The 23,340-nt window shown below is 40.5% G+C and overlaps 1 protein-coding gene across 1 annotated transcript in view; it reads left to right on the forward strand.

The window, feature by feature from the left end:
- Positions 1–23,340, forward strand: part of ULK4 (unc-51 like kinase 4) — a 417,484-nt gene that overhangs the window by 349,626 nt on the left and 44,518 nt on the right. The window contains exon 36 of the mRNA XM_043508874.1: positions 6,168–6,353. Within this exon, the coding sequence (XP_043364809.1) occupies positions 6,168–6,353 (186 nt within the window). The remainder of the gene's footprint in view (positions 1–6,167; positions 6,354–23,340) is intronic.

The raw sequence follows: 23,340 nt of genomic DNA on the forward strand, positions 1-23,340 counted from the left end.
AAGACGAAATGCCAAAAAATTTCAAAAAATGTCAGAGGCCATGAGGGACAGCTATATCAGGGACGCAACATAGTGCCACGTGAAACTTAAGGAGCTCAGACAAGCGTACCAGAAAACCAAAGAATCAAATGGACGCTCTGAGATAGAGCCCCAAACATGCTGCTTCTACACTGAGCTGCATGCAATTCTAGGGGGGCCACCACCACTACCCCACCCCTGTCCATGGACTCCGATGATGGAATACTCTCCGCCATGCCTGAGGATTTTGCGGATGGGGAAGAGGAGAAGGACGAGTTTGGGGAGAGCACACAGCACACCGTTCTCCCCGACAGCCAGGATCTTTTTATCACCCTGGCTGAAATACCCTCCCAACCCAATGAAGCCGGAGAAGGGACCTCTGGTGAGTGGACCTTTCTAAATATAATACATAGATTCATAGATACTAAGGTCAGAAGGGACCATTCTGATCATCTAGTCCGATCTCCTGCACAGCGCAGGCCACAGAATCTCACCCACCCACCCACTCCTACGAAAAACCTCACCTATGTCTGAGCTATTGAAGTCCTCAAATCGTGGTTTAAAGACTTCAAGGAGCAGAGAAGCCTCCCTCAAGTGATCCGTGCCCCATGCTACAGAGGAAGGCGAAAAACCTCCAGGGCCTCTCCAATCTGCCCTGGAGGAAAATTCCTTCCCAACCCCAAATATGGCAATCAGCTAACCCCAGAGCATATGGGCAAGATTCACCAGCCAGATACTACAGAAAATTCTTTCCTGGGTAACTCGGATCCCATCCATCTAATATCCCATTTCAGGGGATTAGTCCTATTTACCCTGAATATTTAAAGATCAATTACTTACCAAAATCCCATTATCCCATCATACCATCTCCTCCATATACTTATCGAGTAGAATCTTAAAACCAGATAGATCTTTTGCCCCCACTGCTTCCCTTGGAAGGCAATTCCAAAACTTCACTCCTCTGATGGTTAGAAACCTTCGTCTGATTTCAAGTCTAAACTTCCTGGTGGCCAATTTATACCCATTTGTTGTTGTGTCCACATTGGTGCTGAGCTGAAATAATTCCTCTCCCTCTCCTGTATTTATCCCTCTGATATATTTATATAGAGCAATCATATCTCCCCTCAACCTTCTTTTAGTTAGGCTAAACAAGCCAAGCTCCTTAAGTCTCCTTTCATAAGACAAGTTTTCCATTCCTCAGATCATCCTAGTAGCCCTTCTCTGTACCTGCTCCAGTTTGAATTCATCCTTTTTAAACATGGGAGACCAGAACTGCACACAGTATTCTAGGTGAGGTCTCACCAGTGCCTTGTATAATGGTACTAAAACCTCCTTATCCCTACTGGAAATGCCTCTCCTGATGCATCCCAAAACCGCATTAGCTTTTTTCACAGCCATATCACATTGGCAGCTCATAGTCATCCTATGATCAACCAATACTCCAAGGTCCTTCTTCTCTACCGTTACTTCTAATTGATGCGTCCCCAACTTATAACTAAAATTCTTGTTATTAATCCCTAAATGCATAACCTTACACTTCTCACTATTAAATTTCATCCTATTACTATTACTCCAGTTTACAAGATCATCCAGATCCTCCTGTATAATATCCCGATCCTTCTCTGAATTGGCAATACCTCCCAGCTTTGTATCATCTGCAAACTTTATTAGCACACTCCCACTTTTTGTGCCAAGGTCAGTAATAAAAAGATTAAATAAGATTGGTCCCAATCCCCGATCCCTGAGGAACTCCACTGGTAACCTCCCTCCAACCTGACAGTTCGCCTTGCAGTAAGATCCGTTGCAGTCTCCCCTTTAACCAATTCCTTATCCACCTTTTGATGTTCATATTGATCCTCATCTTCTCCAATTTAACTAATAATTCCCCATGTGGAACGGTATCAAATGCCTTACTGAAATCTAGGTAAATTAGATCCACTGCATTTCCTTTATCTAAAAAATCTGTTACTTTTTCAAAAAAAGGAGTTTAGGTTGGTTTGGCACGATCTACCTTTTGTAAAACCATGTTGTATTTTGTCCCATTTACCATTGACTTCAATGTCCTTAACTACTTTCTCCTTCAAAATTTTTTCTAGGACCTTGCATACTACAGATGTCAAACTAACTGGCCTGTAGTTACCTGGATCACTTTTTTTTCCCTTTCTTAAAAATAGGAACTATATTAGCAATTCTCCAATCATACGGTACATACATCTGAGTTTACAGATTCATTAAAAATTCTTTCTAATGGGCTTGCAATTTCAGGTGCCAATTCCTTTAATATTCTTGGATGAAGATTATCTGGGCCCCCCCATTTAGTCCCATTAAGCTGTTTCAGTTTCGCTTCTACCTCAGATATGGTAATATCTACCTCCGTATCCTCATTTCCGTTTGTCATGCTACCATTATCCTTAAGATCCTCTTTAGCCTTATTAAAGACTGAGGCAAAGCATTTGTTTAGATATTGGGCCATGCCTAGATTATCTTTAACCTCCACTCCATCCTCAGTGTTTAGCGGCCCCACTTCTTCTTTCTTATTTTTCTTCTTATTTATATGGCTATAGAACCTTTTACTATTGGTTTTAATTCCCTTTGCAAGGTCCAACTCTACTCGACTTTTAGCCTGTCTCACTTTATCCCTACATATTCTGACCTCCTTAAGGTAGCTTTCCTTGCTGATCCCTCCCATCTTCCACTCCCTGTATGCTTTCTGCTTCTTCTTAATCACCTCTCTAAGATGCTTGCTCCTCCAGCTTGGTCTACAACTCCTGCCTATGGATTTTTTCCCCTTTCTTGGCATACAGGCTTCCGATAGCTTCTGCAGCTTTGATTTAAAGTAATCCCAGGCTTCCTCTACCTTTAGATCCTTAAGTTCTTCAGTCCAATCCACTTCCCTAACTAATTTCCTTAATTTTTGAAAGTCAGCCCTTTTGAAATCAAAAACTCTAGTTGCAGATTTATTTTTGTTAATCCTTCCATTCAGTTTGAACTGAATTAGCTCATGATCACTTGAACCAAGATTATCCCCTACAACCATTTCTTCTATGATGTCCTCGCTGCTCCCCAAAATTAAATCTAAAATGGCATCCCCTCTAGTCGGTTCAGCAACTACTTGATGAAGGAATCCATCAGCTATCGCATCTAGGAAAATCTGAGCCCTATTATTATTACTAGCACTGTTCCTCCAGTCTATATCTGGGAAGTTAAAGTCTCCCATGATCATGCAGTTTCCATTAGTATTTACTTTATTAAAAACATTCTCTGTTTAACCGCCCTTCCTCCTCCCCTAGTTCCATAGCCTCCTTACCCAGATGCCCAAGAACGTGCGGGGGGGAGGAGGCTCCGGGCACCCAACCACTCCACCCCAGTGGACAGCCCAAGCAACAGAAGGCTGTCATTCAAGAGGTTTTAAAGTTGCCTTTTCCTTTCCTCCTCCCTCCTCCCACACCCCACCCTTGCTACCTTGTGAGTTATCTCCCTATTTTTATAATCAATTAATAAAGAATACATGTTTTTAAAATGATAGTGACTTTATTTCCTTTGCAAGCAAGCTGTGATCGAAGCGGAGAGGGCAGGTGGCTTACAGGGAATTTAGAGGCAACCAAGGGGGCGGGTTTTCATCAAGGAGAAACAAACAGAAGTGTCACACAGTACCCTGGCCAGTCATGAAACTGGTTTTCAAAGCTTCTCTGATGCGCAGCGCTTCTGCTGTGCTGTTCTAACCGCCCTGGTGTCTGGCTGCACATAGCGGCCAGGCGATTTGCATGAACCTCCAACCCCGCCATAAACGTCTCCCCCTTACTCTCACAGAGATTGTGGAGCACACAGCAAGCAGCAATAAAAATGGGAATATTGGTCAGTAAACTGTGCCAGCGACCCTTTAAACATCCAAATGCACACTCTACCATCATTTTGCACTTGCTCAGCATATAGTTGAACAGCTCCTTACTACTGTGTACGGCCTCATGAGCCAGGGAATTAAGGGGTAGGCTGGTTCCCCAAGGATAACTATAGGCATTTCAACATCCCTAACAGTTATTTTCTGGTCTGGGAAGTAAATCCCTTCCTGCAGCCATTTAAACAGACCAGAGTTCCTGGAGATGCAAGTGTCATAAACCTTTCCCAGCCATCCCACGTTGATATCAGTGAAATGTCCCTTGTGATCCACCAGTGCTTACAGCACCATTGAAAAGTATCCCTTGCGGTTTATGTACTGGCTGCCCTGGTGGTCCGGTCCCAAGATAGGGATATGCGTTCCGTCTATATATCACAGTTAGGGAATCCCATTGCAGTAAAGCCATCTAATATGACCTGCACATTTCCCAGAGTCACTACCTTTGATAGCAGCAACTCAATGATTGTGTTGGCTACTTGCATCACAGCAACCCCCACAGTAGATTTGCCCACTCCAAATTGATTACTGACTGACCGGTAGCTGTCTGGCGTTGCAAGCTTCCACAGGGCTATTGCCACTCACCTGTGAGGGCAGCTCTCATCTTGGTATTCTTGCGCTTCAGGGCAGGGGAAAGCAAGTCACAAAGTTCCATGAAAGTGCCCTTATGCATGCAAAAGTTTCGCAGCCACTGGGAATCATCCCAAGCCTGCAATGCTATGCAGTCCCACCAGTCTGTGCTTGTTTCCCAGGCCTAGAATCGGTATTCCACGGCATGAGCCTGCCCCAGTAACACCATGATCTCCAAATTGCTGGGGACCGCGGTTTTAGAGAAATCTGTGTTCATGTCCTCATTACCACGCTGCCGTCGCCTCCTTGCCTGGTTTTTCAGGTGCTGGTTCTGCATAAACTGCACGATAATGCGCGAGGTGTTTACAATGGTCATAATTGCTGCGGTGAGCTGAACGGGCTCCATGCATGCTATGCTATGGCATCTGCTCGGGCAATCCAGGGAAAAGGGCGCGAAATGATTGTCTGCTGTTGCTTTCACGGAGGGAGGGAGGGAGGGAGGGAGGGAGGGTTGACTGATGACATTTACCCATAACCACCTGTGACAAATGTTTGGCCCCATCAGGCATTGGGAGCTCAGTCCAGCATTCCAATGGGCAGCGGAGACTGCGGGAACTATGGGATAGCTACCCACAGTGCACCGCTCAAAATGTTGACGCTTGCCATGGTACTGTGGACGCACACCGCCGAATTAATGTGATTAGTGTGGACGCATGCACTCGACTTTATACAATCTGTTCCCAAAAATTGACTTCTATAAAATCAGAGTACTTTCGTAGTGTAGACATGTCCTTAGTAGTAGTTTTGTGATAACCTGAGTAATGGTTATTGGAATGGAATAATTGAGCAGGAGTAGGGAGGTGGCATTACCTCTATATACTGTATTGGTGAGACTATTACAGGGATACTGTGTCCAGTTCTGGTATCCACACTTCAAAAAGGATTTTGAAAATTTGGCAGAAGTTCAGAAAAGTGCTGCAAGAATGATTTGAGGTCTGGGAAACCTACCTCAGAGAGAGATTTAAGAAGCTCAGTCTATTGAGTTTATACAAGACACAGTTAAGTGTCTTGATTATGGTCCATAAGTACCTGCATGGAGAGAAGATATCTGGCATTAGATGGCATTTTAATCTGGTACACTAAGGCATAACAATAACCAATGGCTAGATGGACCAACTTTCCAAGAGATGTGGTGAATTCTTCATCAGCTGAAGTCTTTAAACAAAGATTGGATGTCTTTCAGCCAGAAGTTACAGACTTGATGCAGAAATAACTGGGTGAAATTCCATAGCCTGTATTATGCAAGAGGTCAGACTAGAGGATTGATCTTAAATTCTATTCATGCTGTTTGAAGCAAAATTGCATAGTCCTAAAAGACAGCAATAAAATATATTAAGCAGAAACAGTAGCAATATGTGAAGAGTCCTTTGATGCCATTGTAGGTAGGTTAACTAGGTGAAATAAATAAAGCATACTGTAGACACTTATACATTGCTGATCAAAAATAGCTGTATTTTAGTTATGTCTTTCAATCACTTTAAAAGTTTGCTGATGTTTAATAATGTGATTTTAATTAGGATGACTATAAAATTTTGCTTCCTACCACAATGGAAATTTTAATGCTCTTCCCAGATCCCAGTGATACAGAATTTTGTGAAATTTAAGCTTATTTATTTGTTTATTTTAGCTTCCTAGTGACGACGCTGAAATATATGAGACTGCATCACAATGCTTGTCATTGTTGGTTCAGCTGTACGGAGGAGACAACTTGGACAGTATGTCTCCAGAAAACATGGACAGCTTTGCTGAAGTTTTGAAGTCCAAGAGGGATCTAAAACAGCAGAAGCTTTTGTTGAGAATCATCAAAAGATTGGTGAGTCAAACAGATATAACTTCTTGCCATCTAGAATTTGAATTTAACTGTCTGTCTAGACTCTACTATCCCCTGGATAAAAACATTTTTGAGTGCTGTTTTTCTCCTTTAAGTAAACATTTCTTTTTTTAAAGAATGTAAACAATTTCTAAAGAAGCAAAAATTCCATAATATTAGTATTCATATTTTTTTAAAATCCATTTTAATTTCTTTGGAAGAAAATGTCAGCACCTGGACCCATGCTGGTTTTATTTTCTACATTTAGAACATCTATAAAAGGACTGTTTTTCCTTCAGTTAACCATTTGACTGTTTTCATTGAAAGCTTTAATTGTTTATATAAACCTTGGGTTTAAGAATTATAATAGAAAATTACTTTGAATTCCTTCCAAAAACACTAAACTTCAAATAAAGATTGCTACTCAGAAACCTATAGTGCTTGATTTCATGTCAGATGCTGATAATTCTGTTTTGTAATTGAAGTAAACTTTTATATAGACTACTGATTGTTCATTCTCATCAAGTGATAAAGGCTACTCCTGGTGGAATGGTTATAATATAGATTATCAGTCAACAGAAATCACACAAGCACTTCACCTTAAGTAAGTGAAAAGTTACTGACATGTAATGACTTCAGTTCCTCTCATGCTTCGTCAATACAGATGGCAATGTTTCTCAGAAGTAGATTAATGATACGCCTGGCAAATCACATGATTTGTAACTTTCTTGTAAGTCCCACCATGATTGTCATCTTGAAGTCTCTTGAAAGATCCTTTGGCTGGATTCACTGCTAGGCTTGGATAATTACCTTTCCATCTGCTGTACTTGCTATTTACTATAACAAACAATTGTCTGTAATTATTTTAGTGAGATTTTAGGATTTCCTCTCATAACGGTGAAAGCAGGTTTTATAGGTAATGTGACTGACAATATAGTAAATCTTATATTATTTCTGTGAACCTTAAAAATTCCTGTTCACAAGAGATTATCATTATGTCAAAATTACAGTAATCACCAAACACTCTGAAATATTATCAGATCTATTTAAGGTTATTTCAGCCCACTTTCAATTATTTATGATGAATTTTGTAGCCTAGAGAAGAGTTTCTTAGACTTTTTCATAGTTGGTCAAAATATTAATAGAGAGATTATGTGCACCAGCTTCCCATCCCATTCAGAAATGCTTGCATCACCACCACTTTTACATCTATGATAGCAGAGCATCCCTGTGGCACCCATAGCTGCTACTTACATAGGCAAGGAATATTAGAGAAGTATTAATGTATTCCTGTAATGGCTTCTTTTAATATGTGTATCTGCTGGAAATGAGGAAGAGCTAGTGCCATGTGACTAGCTAGCTCTCCAGCAAGTGGTCCATGTACTACAATTCTAAAATCTTTGATTCAGAATATGTGAATGAAATCATTACCTTATTGGGCAGCCATTGTTTGCGAGAAAAACTCATTTGTGTGCCTTTCATTTAATAATATGAACTCGTAAAAAAAATTTTCTTCTACACAGAGTGCACATACTGTGGACAGAGTTGGGATTTTAGGGGAGAAAATTTTAGACCATTTACAAGAGCTTTGAATGTTGATGGGACTGTGATAGGTATTTTCCTTTTTAGGACTGCCCTTCTCCATTGAGCTTCAGACTGAACTTTTGCTATCTTAAATTATTTGGATTTTTCCCCCAAAAAAATATGAAGAGAAGAAAAATATCCAGGACAGACTTATTAGTTGATTCTGACAGACTGTACCTACTCTTTAGGAATCCCTTGTTTATGATTTTATTTTATTGTAAATAGAAACTATTAGCAATGAAAAACAGAAAAATATACTCCACTCAAAATTTTAAAACTACTTATATTTTTGGCCCTTTGACGCACACACTGGCCAGCCTTATTCTGAGATGATTTATTAGTGTTTCCAGAGCAGGAACGGACAGAAACTGAATAAGAAATATTGGCCTACCACAAAGAAATGCAGTGTGATTTTGCACTACTGATACTTATACAACGGTCATTCTGGTTGCTTCAGCTTGGGATAGTCAATATTGGCATTTGGATCTCCAAGATCTTTCTTACGACCCTTTGTATTATCTGCCAGTGCCATCAGAACTTTCTGACTTGGGAAAGTGGGCTTGTTTTGCATACCAGTTCCAAAATCATTTCACCTTGCTGCTTTAAAGGATGCTGATAATCTTTTGACTCAGCCTGCTCTGCAAAGGTACAGAATACCTTACCTACAGTCCAGGAAATCATCTATATTGAAACATCCCACCCAAAAGTAGAAAAGGTTTTCACTATGGGAGAAAATAATTTTTGTTTGGACTGTTTGCTTTACTCAAAATTTCTTGGCCTCGCCTTATCTTTAGTCAGGGCGAACCTCTCTGCTATCTCACTTTCCCATCTTCCAGGGGCCAGTGCTGCAGTTTTAAGTCATTTCACCATCACAGGATTCCTTAAAGAACTGATCAACATCTTTCCATTGGTTAGAGAATCTTTTGCAATGTGAGATCTCAGCTTGCTGGTGAGAAAGGTAATGTTTGCACCCTTTAACTTAGGGAGAGAATGCTCTTTATTCTGCTTGTCAACAAAAAAATCTGTAGCGAGAAGAATGAATAAACTGCAGGCTTTAATGGCAGATCCTCCCTTCACTGTATTCCACAGACATTTGTTCGATATCCTAATCCTAAATTCCTGCCAAAAGTGGTGTCTGAGTTCCACTTAAATCAGAACTTCCATCTCTTTGTGGTGTTCTTCCCAACACCTCTTTCTCACCCGCCAGAAACTAGATTCCACACCATAGATGACAAAAGGTACTTCAGCTCTTGTTTATTTAGGACGTTAAGCAATCCTCCTAGATTTATGGTAGCTTTGGGGATCAATGCCAAAGTATCTTTGAGGGGATTAGGCTTATATTAAAATGTTAATTTTAGGTAGGGGTGATCCCCTCAGTATCCTAAGGGCTTACTCTGCTGGGGCTAAGACAGCATCAGTGGCATGCTTTTGCACACTTCCTTCATAGAAATGTGCAGAACTGCTACCTGGAGTTCTGTACACACATTTACTCAGCATTGTTCTTTTGACTTGGCTTTTATTTTTTATTATTATTGTAGTAGCTCCTGTAGAGCCTGATCAGTCCTCATTGTGCTAGCCACTATGTGCACAAACACCAAAAAGACAGTTCTGGCACCAGAAAGCTTACAGTCTAAGTCAAACTGATGTTTGCTTTACAAGGTCAGTTCTGCAATCCTTAAATAAAATTCCTCATTCTGCCTCAGTGGGAGTTAAACATGTCACTAGAATCACTATGCAGAGGATACCTGGAAGAAGAGAAAACAATTAGTTACAATAGTGCCTCTGATTCTTAAACAGTGCTACCTTTGTAACCTCAGCTCCAAATATTCAGAGTCACAAGGAGGTGCTGGTGCAATGCCCAACTGGTCCTACTTCTCTAGAACTTTTGTAAAACTTAATGGACCTGTTGGCATATCCCACTAGTATGATTGTACACTGGCATCACTCTCAAAGAACCTCAGTTACTAGGGGGAAGGAATTATTCTTGGTGATATTTTTTCTTTGTATTGACCTTTAAAATGCATAAATTAAATTACTATGGTGGCCCATTTTCTTCCATTGCTTTCAGTAGAAATTTCATCTGAAGAGATGCTTGTTAAGTTGTTAAGATGCTTGTAGATGTAGGTTGCTGACATGTATATTTGTTCTTACTTCGATCAGAATCAATCTGTTGTTGCTGTGCAGTCCTTAAAGTGGAGAGTGTATGTTTCTGATACCAAGCAAACAATCTTAATCCTGCATTGTTGTCCTTTATTGGCAGTCATACAGAATGCCTTTATTTTATTGACTGCAGTCTCTAATAGAATTTTCTTCAATGTGATAAAACATTTTTTTTATATAAATTACTAATGCTTTTTTCAACAATGAAAAGCCAGTCAATGCTAAGGTGTGTTATGCATATCAGAAACAGGACTTTTTACCCAAAATATTGTGTAGCAAATACAATAAAAATATTAATGCCACTTCTTTTCTTTATCCTTTCACCATTGTGTCAAGAAGCTCAGTCTGTTTATAAACTCCAGGCAGACCTTTTGTGTAATAGTTATGGACAGATTTTAATGAAATTTGAGAGAGTCTCTAGAAATCACAGATATAGAGGCCTTTAACAGTGTGGTGTTGCTTAGCAACCTTAAGCCATTACATTTCCAGTATCTGTAATAACATGATATACTGCTCTTCTGCCAGTCCCTGATGAAAATGTAATGGAAATAATCACTTTCTAAAGGTTGTACTCCATGAGTGTTTGGGTGGTAAAAGATTGTTTTTCCATTTCACTGCTGGATTTTAATCTAGTCTACAAAGTAAGTTTAAGTATTGTCTCCTGAATGCTGAATGTGTCATGGTTGGAATACATTTTAAGATGATATTTTTAAAAAGCAGACATATTTTTATTTTAAAAAGCAGAGATAATATTCCTAAATAATGTTAACAAACAATACTGAATCTGTTACAAACCTGCTGTCCTTTTTCTCCACTCAAGAGGCAATGTATTGGGTCAAATTCAGCAGTCAAGAAAATTGTGTTTTATTTGATAAGAAAACTAATGTTGCTGAGTGTAAGAAACAATGTAGTATAATTTATACAAATTTGGATTTCAGTGAGCTCAATTTTCTATTGCACTGCAGCCCCTATACATTGTTCTGATATTCAGTGCCAAAAACTGAGTGAATACTAGAATATTTGTTTGAATTTTTAAACAAATTTGCTTCTGCTGTATTTATCAGCCTTCCACATCAGTTTACATCAGGGGTTCTCAAACTGGGGGTCGGGACCCCTCGGGGGTCATGAGCTGTCAGCCTCCACCGCAAACCCCGCTTTGCAACCAGCATTTATAATGGTGTTATAATTTATAAAGGAGGTCGCACTCAGAGCCTTGCTATGTGAAAGGGGTCACCAGTACAAAAGTTTGAGAACCACTGGTTTACATGAACATATGTGTTCTACTAGCACAAATTCTCATGGAAAGCAAATTTTAAGATCCCTTAATCAAATATTGGAAAGTTTATCTTAAATTCACTGTGAGTATTATCAACAGCACTCATAAGAGCCCATCCAATTAAGGAACAAATAAAATTGTGATTTTTGACCACTCACAACTAAGCAACGCACATAGCACTTATAAATAAATAAACAAAATAGGCAAAAAATGAATAATTTTGATAAATTAATTCAAGAAAATCCCAAACTGTTCTCAGAATTCTTCAAGGGGGGCAAAATTCTTCAAATATTAATTGTTTTTGTATAAATTATTCACTCGGGTCTAAGTGTAACACAGCATTTCTGAAAGTGCTATTCTAAAGTACTGTTTATGGACCTCATTCTTATATCATGTGCTATTCACAATCTCAGATTATGAAATGAGATTCTAACTGTCACTCAAGATCCTATGGTGCTCTTTGTAAGAATAAGTGAAGTTAATGGCAACTTGGCTAATTACGTTCCGCCTCCCTAAATTCAGCCTGCAATTTCCACTGGATATGGTGTTTTTCACTTCTTGTCCTAAACTGTTGCATACTGCTGCTGTTTGCTGGTAAATACTCTTTCACTGCAGAGGTGTCCGCATCTTTGTAGTTGATCTGTGTGAATAGTTTATATAACGGGTTAGGGCCAAATTCAGGCTGAATTATACCCCCTGCAATATTGCAAGACTAGTGATAAAATCACATGAGCTTGTAACCATGCATATGTAGGATCATCTTCTTTCACCATAGTTGAGGTGGACTTTTGTGCATGACTAAATCAGATAGTTTGGCTGATTCCACATTTTCAGGATTCCTTACATTCAGATAGGTTTGACCCAAGTAAGATTTTCCAGGGCTTCCAACCGTTGGTCTGATATGAGGTCCTTCTGTGTCAAAGGTGTTTTTATGCCTTGGACCTTCATGCTAATTTTAATCTGCATTTTCTGTTCTACTTGATCCAAACATTTCACCACAATGATCAGTTTGCTGACTAATTTATTTATTTTAGCTTGTTAAAGTATCAAGTGCTTCCTTCATAGAGAACAGAATATGCTGCACTTCGTCTGGTGTGGCCACTCCTAGAAACTACAGAAGCTTTGAAGAAATCAACCATGTGAAAGTTTTTGATGCATACATTGAAGGGAGGAACAGAAGCATAGAAACCAGCTTCCAAGTGACTCTCTATAAATCCCTTTTACACATCAATCAACAAAACCCCACTTCTTTCTTTCTACATTGATCTCCTCACTAACAAACTTACTTCATGTGAACTATTCTCCTGTGTATCATATTTGAGTGCAATTGTTGCTTCTTTCAGGAAAGATCCATATATTTCTTATGACTTTTGTAAAGTGCCTTGTATGATATGCTTCTGCACTCTGTACATTGTAATAATTATAATGTGTTTGTTGAACTAAAAGTCTGTCAAAGTTGCTTCAAACAAATAACTCAGGAAAAGGACCTGTACATCAATCGGACCGCTCAATGAAGATCTCTGCTCCAAGTGCACCTGTGGTCAAAAAAGCAAACAAGATGTTAGGAGGCATAAAGAATAGGATGGATAAAAATACAGAAAATATTATTTTGATAGTAAATTCCATGCTTCGGGACCTAAGTCAAAATCTTAACTATTAGAGATCAGGATGAGAGCTAATGTGTGTGCGTGGGGCGGGGGGGGGCACAGATTATCCTAACTCTGCCTACTGTGGGTTTCTCATAACTTCCTCTGAAGCATCTGGTACTGGTCACTGTCAGAAACAGAATGTTGGACTAGATAGATCTTGGGTGTGATCTAGTAGAGCAATACCTAGATTTCTGTATTTCTAACCCTTGGAAAAGATTTGATGACTCGTGCAAATGAACCTCTTCCACTAGACAACTCTTTTTTTTTTCTTATTCCCCCTTAAAAGTTTGTACGGTCCCTATTGCTTGTCATTGTTCCATTATTCCCTTGGCAGCTGGTTCTACTAGTAGTATTCATTGGATCTCTCTCTCTCTGTCTCTCTCTCTGCATAACACCTGACAGACACAGACTTTGGGCCAAATACTTGCCATCTTCTTATTCTGGTGGCAGAAAACAACTAGACACCTTGCATTTCCAGTTGATATGGGGGAATCCCCAGGTGGCCCAGAGCTGACAGAGCAGCCCTAATGTATGGCATGCAAACAGGGAAAGGGAGTATGGCTGGAGAGTCTTAAGGAGAATTTTGAAGGAGGAGAGAGGTAGGGTGCTTGGCACCAAGCAATGAGGCATGATAGTAGGCACAAGAGTAGGAGGAGGAGATAAATGTTATAACTGAGAGAGTATTTGAAAGAGTTTTGGGAGTTAGAGGAACATGAGGAAGAAAAAGAGTAGAGCTAAAGACAAGGTAAAAATATGCAGATTTAACAACTTGAAGTTTCTTGCAGTAAAAGGAAACCAGTATGGGGATTCAAAGAGGCAGGGGGTGTTGGAATGATAGGAGAAGAAAATTATTTTAGAAATATCAATAGAATGGCACACTTCATATAATTAAGAAATATAGAACTTTTTGAGTGTTTTTTTTCCTTGGATGCTTCATCTGATGATTATGGGATTCAGAATTCTTAAGTATTCATCAGCACTAAGGTGCATGCTCCTGGAGTTCCCCATGAAAGGGATCCATTTTGATACGTCAGTGCTTGGCATTTATACATGTGCCTGTATATCTAGAATATGGTGGTGCACAAGCTCAAATGAGTCCTTTATTCATATTAGTATTCTGGAAATGAGGTTATGTTTAAAAATAGCTTTTATGTGCATTAAGGTTGTGCTTTCAGTAGACTTCTGTGGTAATTGACTTTTTTTCAAGTTCAGTGTTTCTGTCCAACATCTTCAGGGATGAAACCTACGCATTTTGAATTATGAAGGCTATGCTAGTTAAACATTTCTAGAAGTGCCCAGTGCTGCTGTTTCTTTAAACAATTAAAAGGTAGTGTTATTTATGTGAATATCATTATACATTTATAACAACTGTAATTTGTGTGGTGATGCATTCTTCTATGGGCTGTGAATTACTGTCCTAAATTTCACACAGCAGATGCTTTCTCTGGGATATAATGTCTAGTTGATTTGTTCACATGATGCATCATACAAATATATCTCATAATTTGCATACTAGTTCTGCACTGATTATACAGTTTGCTTTTCTAGACATTTCAGGGTACTTTTTCAGAGCAATGAAGTTGACATACAACTCTTGTTGTTTTCAGGAGCTGACTGTCTAACCTTTTGAATATCAGTAATAATGTACCCCCTCCAGGTATTTGTAATAGACAGCCAAGTATAATAGAGTTTCTTAGACATGCATTAACAAAATTGCTATTTACCAGTATTAAAAAGTCAGTCCAAATTATTTAAGATATGTTTTAAACAACAGTACCAAGGTTTTTAGCTGTGCAATGGCAATTATAATACATAAGTATAACACCAAAAAAGGGTATGTATTCTATTCCAAACTGCTGTATAATATTAACCACACTATGGATCGAATTCTGACCTCAATATTTCTGTCTAGTTCATGGAGTTACTCTGGATTGATCTCACTTATGGTGGTGTAAAAGTTTGATCCACAGTGTGCAATATTGTACAGCAGTTTGGAATGGAACTGGATTTATACCAGTGTAACTAAGAATTTATGAACAAACTTGCCAAGTATATAGGGTATAGAATATGTATGATAGAGGTGGGATGCATGAGGCTAAACAAGAGTACAAATACAGCTGCAAGATTTGTACGCTGCAATTGGATATTGTCCATTCAGAAAAAATGAAGAAATAAAATCAAAGTAAAATAAACTTCTCTTCATACAAATTTCATGCACCCTTCATGGATGTATATTTAATGGGATAGTGTTTCCAATGAAGGATCTATACAAGATACCTTTTCCAATAAGATATGCCAAACCCCTGAAAAAATCGCAGAAATTGGACTTGTTTTTGGCTTAATTGGCTTGTGAGTTGCTTGTTGGCTAGGTTTTGGCTTGTTGCTTGTTTCTTTTTTTTGATTGGCTCCCGGCAAGCAAGGGCAAGGAGGGTAGAGAGTCGGGGGTGCACAGCGGGCCCACCACAGTCCCAGACTGCACGCCGGGGGGATCTAGTCACATAGAGTGTTGGGGTTCTTAGGGATTGGCTTGTTTTGACCTTGTTTTGAAATGGGATTATCTTGAATTTTGATTTATTGTGAAAGTCTGGATGCTTATTTACCGCATTAAAGTTGTGTTAAACTGTGTTTCCAATGCTCCAAAGCGGAGTGTATATTCCCACTAGGCTGCTCCAAAGTTATAACAGCGAGATTTCATGGAGGACACCAGCACCAACAGCACATTAAAAACATGTATACGAAAATCATATGGGCAAAAATGAATAGTGTAGCAAAGAATTTACTTTTCTTCAAAGTACAGATATTTCTTAAACATGTTAAAAATTCATTTTGTTATGTATATATAATAAATAACAAGTTTCCATGAAACATGAATAGGATTTGTGTTAAACAAATGTTTAGAACTCTCATTTATCACTGTAAACCCTTAAATGGTAACATTTATGTATTTGCAGTATGAATGAGGATATATTCATGAAATGCATGCAAAATTTATTTCCATAATCCATAACTGCAAGCTGGCCAAAAGTAGTCCGTGTCACATTTATCAATAAGATGTGTGTGGTCTTGACACTACTGATGTAGTGATATTTCTTCTGGGAAAAATATTATTACTTAAAGACTAATTATGACCGTCACTGACTTATTTAAGACTGTATTTAAGGCCTGAAATTCCGTTGAAAGATTCTGGGGACATCATAGAGAGATGCTCATATAGTTTATTTATGTCATCAGAATCCAAAAATGGAATTATGGGGGGAGGTATTTTTTGTATATTTTGGGGTGATGTTATTTAATAATGAATTATTTTTATATCTCCTACTGTACATCATGTCCTCCCTTCTTACCCATTCTGTTTATCAGGTTTCTTCTCTTTTCCTCCCTTCCCATCCCATGTCTTTTGTTTTACATTTCTTCCTCTACCATCCATCTTTCTGATTCTCCTCTAAACCCCTGCCCCAGCCACTCCTGACATCTTCCCACACTTAAATATTTTTTAAATGAAACTGAAAGCTTTGTGGAAATTGCTGTTGGAACCTAGAGTTGCAGCATCTTGAATACTAAAATACCTTCTCTTGTGTTTCATTTTGACCACTGTAAGTTTCAATAGGATCCTCTTCTCGTTCTCCCAGGCTTGGTACTTTAATTTTGCATAACTATTTACAATCTCAAGAGTACATAATTAAATTTGCATAATATTATGTGCTTGTATGTGTACATGTGTGTAGGGTTATATACTTTTCTGTAATCAATTTTTAATTATGTCTCTAAATGTAAGTAGAGCTTTCCTTATTTTAGCATTTACATATACATAATGGCTAAAATGTTTTAAAGTGACTAGTGATTTTGGGTACCTCTATTATGGGTGTCCATTCCGAGAAACCTTAAAGTAGCCAAATTTAAAAAAAAAAACCACTCTGAAAATTAAGCCTTTTTTAAATGTCTGCAGTTTGGCACCCAAAAGCACTAGTCACTTCCAAAAATACTGCATAAAAAATTGTATATTTCTGTTACTTGAGCTTGAAAAACAGCAATAGATGAAGCAACTGGAGATTGGACGTTTTGCAAACTTCTCAAATAATATTAGGGACTTGCAAAACTTATTCAAGTTCACAAGCTTTTTTTCCTCTGTAATTTAAGAGTTTGGCAGTTTTTTTTTTTTTTTTAAATGTTATGGCTAAAAGGAAGGCTGTGCTGTGAGGATAAGCTACAAAGAAGGCCATTAGTCCCTCCAAAAAGCTAGGACAGCACAAGTATTAGATCTGTATTCTGCCTGTCTTTTTCATTAGAGTTTTTTTTTCTGCCCTCACCCCATTCCTTTTTCCACAGTCTCTTTTAAATGGAACATGGTTAAGGCTACATTTTAGTCTCAAACAAAAATTCACGGGCCCGTGACCTGTCCATGACTTTTACTAAAAATACCCACCCTTACTAAAACTTGGGCTGGGGCCGTGGGTGCTCTGGGTGCTCCGCATCCCTGCAGCTTCTAGGCGGCAGAGGCAGGCAGGGGCCAAGGGCAGAGGCTCCACTGCTCCCACTACAAGCACTGGCTGCCGCAGCTCCCATTGGCTGGGGCGGGGCATCCAGGCGCAGGCAGCATGCCGCATGGAGACTCCCCCGCCTCTCCGCCACATAGGAGCTGCAGGGAGGCCATGCCAGTGGGAGTGGGGGAGCCCCCACCCCAAGGTAAGTGCCCCCCACTCTCCCCAGCCCACTTCCCCTAGCCCTGAGCCCCACCCACACACCCAAACTGCTTCTGCTGGCCCAGGGGCTGCCCATCACCAGCCGCTGCAGAAGGCATGGAGGTCACGGAAAGTCATGGAATCCATGACTTTCATGACCTCCATGACAAACTCTCAGCCTTAAACATGAACCCAGTGATGCTCTAGTCAAACTTTTGACCCACAATCTTCTACTGGCTTTGAAATGAGGCAAAACAAGTTTGCCCATCTCCACTGGAAAATAATAGCAATCAAAGGTCAATTATAAAAAAAGTTGTTTTAATTAACTTCTGCCGAGTGTTCATTTTAGAACATTTAAAGAACTTTAAAATTAATAAAACTCTTAGATTCATTTGGATAAGAAAATAGAATAAAAATGTAATCACTGTGAGAGATGGAGGGTTTAGGAACAGAGCTAGGTGGTACAGGCTGTAAATTATGGAGGTTAGGAAAGAGTTAGTGAGAGATGGGGAAGGCTGGAAATTGTATGGTTGAAAGATATAAAGCAGGGGTTCTCAAACTTCATTGCACCATGGCCCCCTTCTGACAACACAAATTACTATATGACCTCAGGAGGGGGAAGTGAAGCCTGAGCCTGCCTGAGTCCCTCCACCCTGGGCAGGGGGGACCAAAGCCCAAGGGCTTCAGCCCCAGGGAAGGGGCCTGTAACCTGAGCCCCGCCACCCAGGGCTGAAACCCTCAGGCTTCTACTTCAGCCCTGGGCAGTGCGGCTCGGGCTTCAGCCCTGGGCCCCAACACGTCTAAATCAACCCTGGTGACCCCATTAATATGGGGTTGTGACCCACTTTGGGGTCCCAATGCACAGTTTGAGAACCTCTGGTGTAAAGGAAAGAAGAGCCTGTCTGATATAAGAGGAAAAGAGTCCAAGGGATTTGGAGCAGCTGTACTACTGTAAACTTTTTGGAGCCAGGACTGTCTCTAACCTTGTGTTAGTACAGTCCCTAGCACAGTGCCAGGATCCTTAGTGAAGCCTTTGGGCACCATTGCAGTAGAAATAATAAGAGGAGGAATAGTCTGACGTGGAAGAGTAGAACATGAAAAGGAAGACTTTGTGCATGAGGACCTGACATTTTAATGTCTCAAGGTCTTCTTTCTTAATCCACTCACTCTTTTACCTCTAGCGCCTTGTCATATGCCAAGGCTAGAATTACTTTGAGAGACCACTATGAATAATTTCAGGACAAATAAGCTTTTCTTAACATCAGCCATTGAGCAGTGATCAGAACTGGGTGGGAAATGCTCATTGTAAATATCTATATATTTCCAGAAGCAAGAAAGGCTAACTTTCAGATTGAGGGATAATGACCAAGATCAGCACATTTGCTTTTCAATACCACTTGTACAACAATCTTGAAAAGAAATCTGGGGGAAGAGAAACATATTCTTATGAAATTTACACATTAATGAACTCATGCTATGATTTTTAAAGTGTCATATAAGGAAATGATCACATCTTTACATAAAACTAGGAAAATCAAATAAGGAAAATCATAAGCTTTTCTGCCCCTCAGATGGCTCATTATTTTCATTCTATTTTTCTGTCATTAATCTTTTCACTAAAGGCATGTGGTTGAAAATAGAATGATAATTAGCATTAGCCTGTTTTATGAGAAGCTATTAGTGACAGAGGCTTATTTATTGTTGTGTACAATAAAAATGTGATGTGAACTCACGAGAATTCAAATTAAAACAAGATTACAGCTTGTCAGCTGTTTTCTTTATTCAGCTGACTCTTTATTAGGCCATAGCTGCTCACCTGCTTTTATTTGACTTAACTATAATAACAGTAGCAACATCTTTATTATTAGACCCATCCAAACCAGTTTGACTACAAAATGCACAAAGGAAAAAACATATCCAATAGAACTAAAACAACTAGATTTGGCTCACAGATTATATTGAAGAAGTATTGACCTTCCTTTCCCATCCCTCCCTATCCCATTCTTTGGAGTAGAAAGTTGATAATGTATACCTTGCAAGAGGTTTATCTGTATGGCAGCACTAAATAGATCTAAAAGCAAACACTTAGGGCAAGTCTACACTGCAAAATTAAGTTAACCTTATGTTACGTCGACATACAGCCACTGCAGTAATTAAATCACTTTTACATGTCCACACTATGCTCCTTGTGTCAGCAGTGCATGTCCTCACTACCAGTGCTTGCATCAATGCAGAGAGCAGTGCACTGTGGGTAGCAACTTGCCATCATCTGGCGCAGGCTGTTTTGGGAAGGGTTTGCAATGCCTCATGGGGGCAAATGAGTTGTGCAGGGATGACTGGGAACATGGTTTCAACATCCCATGATGCAGTTTTCTCCATCCCATCATTTTATCTACATCCCATATTGTTTCACACCTCTTTTGAAAAGCCCCATAAACCTGCGTGTCTGCCATCTGTTTGAGAAGCATGGATCCTGCACAGCTCTGCACTATTCTGATGAGCATTACGAGCATGGGGCGCCTGATCCTGCAGTATTTGCAGAGCTGTCAGAGGAGCCGCAGGGAACATGACAATTTCTTGGAGGCTGGCTTGCTGTTAGGATCTAGAAAGAAACAATTCAAGGTTGTTGTTGGCATTCACGGAGCAGCTGCATATGGTGCAGCACCAGTTCTGGGCCCAAGAAACAAGCACTGACTGGTGGGATCTCATTGTTATGCAGATTTGGGATGACAAGCAGTGGATGCAGAACTTTTGGATGTGCAAGGCCCTCCAGTGCAGCAACAGCAAAATGAGAACGATGCTGACAGTGGAGAAGTGAATAGTGATCACTGAGTGGAAGCTTGCAACACCAGATTGCTACCAATCAGTCAGGAATCAATTTGGAGTTGGGAAATCCATCATGGGGGTTGCTTTGATGCTAGTGTGCAGGGTCATTAATCATGCCCTGCAATGAAGGACTGTTACGCTGGGCAACGTGCAGGACATAGTGGATGGTTTTGCAGCAATGGGTTTCCCAAAGTGCAGTGGGGTGATAGATGGCATGCATATCCCTATTTTGGCACCAGACGACCTTGCCTATAGAATACATCAACAGAAAGGGCTACTTTTCTATGGTATTTCAAGCACTGATGGATCACCGGGGGCATTTTACCGATATCAGTGTGGGATGGTCAGGGAAAGGAGCATGACGCACTCATCTTTAAGAACTGTTCAGAAAGCTGCAAGCAGGGACTTTTTTCAGACCAAAGGATTACCATTGGGGATGTTGAAATGCCCATAGTGATCATGGAAGACCCAGCCTACCCCTTGCTCCCATTCTTCATGAATAAGGCTACGTTTTAGTCACAGGTATTTTTAGTAAAAGTCCTGGACGAGTCACAGGCAGTAAACAAAAATTCACAGCCCGTGATTTGTCCATGACTTTTACTATATACCCCTAACTAAAACTTGGGCAGGGGGCCACAGGTGCTGGGGGAGGTGGCCCAGGACTGTGCTGGGGGGCGGGCAGTGACGTCCGGCTTGGCACTCCCACTGGTGCGGGGGGAGGACTATAAGAGGGAGAGATAGCTCATGGGCATGAGTATATACAGATAGAGCAATTGAACCATCTTCCACATGTAGTGGTGATTTTAGCTATCATCTCACTCCTGAGGGTAATGGAAGCTGAAAGGGAACAGTTTCTGGACACTTCCATCTGCAGACCGGGGCCATATGCTGTACCCTGTGTGCTGCAATGGTTCCCTCTGAAGTAATTGCTGAGTGGTGTGGGAAAGCAGAAGAAACAAGGCAGCCCTCCCCAGAAACCTTTGCCAGAGGATTGCATCCTATCTGCAGAAAAGTTTCCTCGAGATCTCTATGGAGGATTCACAGGACATCCTGTTGCACATAAGCAAACTGTTCTGCAGGACCCCTTCAGACTAACTGTACAGGGAAATGAGAAGCAGATAGCAATTTTACCTCTATTGGTTATTTCACCACCTCTCCTAGCATGATTAGAAAAGAGTAAATGAACACGTGTCTCCCTGCAATATCAAAGCAAACTGCATACATACCAGAGGTTCCTTCCCCTGCATAAGGTTCACCCATGTAGGGACTGTCTTGACTGCTCTGGAGTCAAAAACAGGTCCTGGCTTGCTGTGCCACTGGATCCACCAGTCACCTGTCTCCTAAACTCCTCCTCCTCCTCTTCCTCATCCAACACCACCTCCTCACTTTTCTCTCCAGGAAACTGTAACTCTGGCTCCTCTGAAGTATCCACAGCGCTCGGGGGCGAGGGGTCTTCTCCAAGGATGTCATGCAGTTCTTCGTAAAAATGACAAGTCTGTGGCTATGCACCAGAATGACTGTTAGGCTCCCTTGGCTTCTGATATGCTTGCTGCAGCAACTTGGCTTTCATGCGGCACTGCTGCGGGACCCTCCATTCCCCAAGCAATCTGCTCATATATATTGACGTTTCTACAGTTGAATTGGATCTGTGCCTGCACAGCCTCTTCTCCCCCAGACCCAGGAGATCCAACACCTCCTGTGTACTCCGGCAGGAGTGCATCTGCAGCATGAAGCTGGCATGGTCAGCTGGACAGTTGCAAGGTGAGCTCTCTCCACCGAGCTAACAAGAAATGGAATTTCAAAAATTTGCAGAGCTTTAGAGAAGAGGAATGTATACCTGTGCACCTGGCTGCCAGGCAGCGGAGTTCAAAACAGTGATCAGAGCTGTTATAGTGGGGCATTGTGGGACACCTCCTGGAAGCCACTAAAGTCAACGTAAGTAACTCAGTGTCTACACTGACACTGCGTCGCCCTAACTACGTTGACCTAAGCACTACACCTCTCGCGGTGGTAGAGTTATTAAGTCGGCATAGCAGGCGAGTTGCATTGGCAGCAGCAACATTTTAGTATAAACACTTACAGAGTTAGGTTGATGTAAGCTGCCTTGCATCAACCTAACTCTGCAATGTAGACCATGCCTCAGTTTGAAAATTTGACAGGAAAATGCATATGGATTTTGTTTCTAATTCTATATCATTATGCAGAAACTTTTCTGTTTTATAGTTGGGTTTATGAAGTATTTTTAAAGGGGTTCGTGGGATTGGTAATCTATGTAACCTGTTAATAGCGAGCCAGATTTTCCTTGGCCATTACATGAGTGCATAATGCAGGGAGGTTATAAATTGTCTTCCCCGTCCCTTTTCACTGTCTCGTAAGGAGGGCAGTCAGGATTGAAATACCTACATTGAAGAAAACTCAGGGCTTCACTGTCCTTAGTGGCACACAACTCCGAGAAGAAGGCCAGGCTGAGGTGGGCAGGAGTCAGAACAATGGCTTCACAGTCACCAGAAGACCTGACCAGCAGCATGTAAAACAGTAAACTGGACCTCATAAGGGGTATAATAGCAGGTGCCTAGGAACTCTGAATCAGAGTGCTTCCCATTGTTCCTTCTGGGATTGAATAGAACTCCTCGGGCTCCAATGCGAGGGTATGCCTAGACGGCATAATGGAGACTCTGACGTGTTAAAGTACCACTTGCTCACAAAAACAGTAGGAAAAAAATCAAAATCATGTTCATTTCCGTAAGTTTACCTTCTTTCTTACAGTCACTATTTGCAGTTCTACTTACTGATTACCATGTTTACTCATTTTGAAA

This window comes from Dermochelys coriacea, chromosome 2 (genome assembly GCF_009764565.3).
Source record: "Dermochelys coriacea isolate rDerCor1 chromosome 2, rDerCor1.pri.v4, whole genome shotgun sequence".
Taxonomy (NCBI): domain Eukaryota; kingdom Metazoa; phylum Chordata; order Testudines; family Dermochelyidae; genus Dermochelys; species Dermochelys coriacea.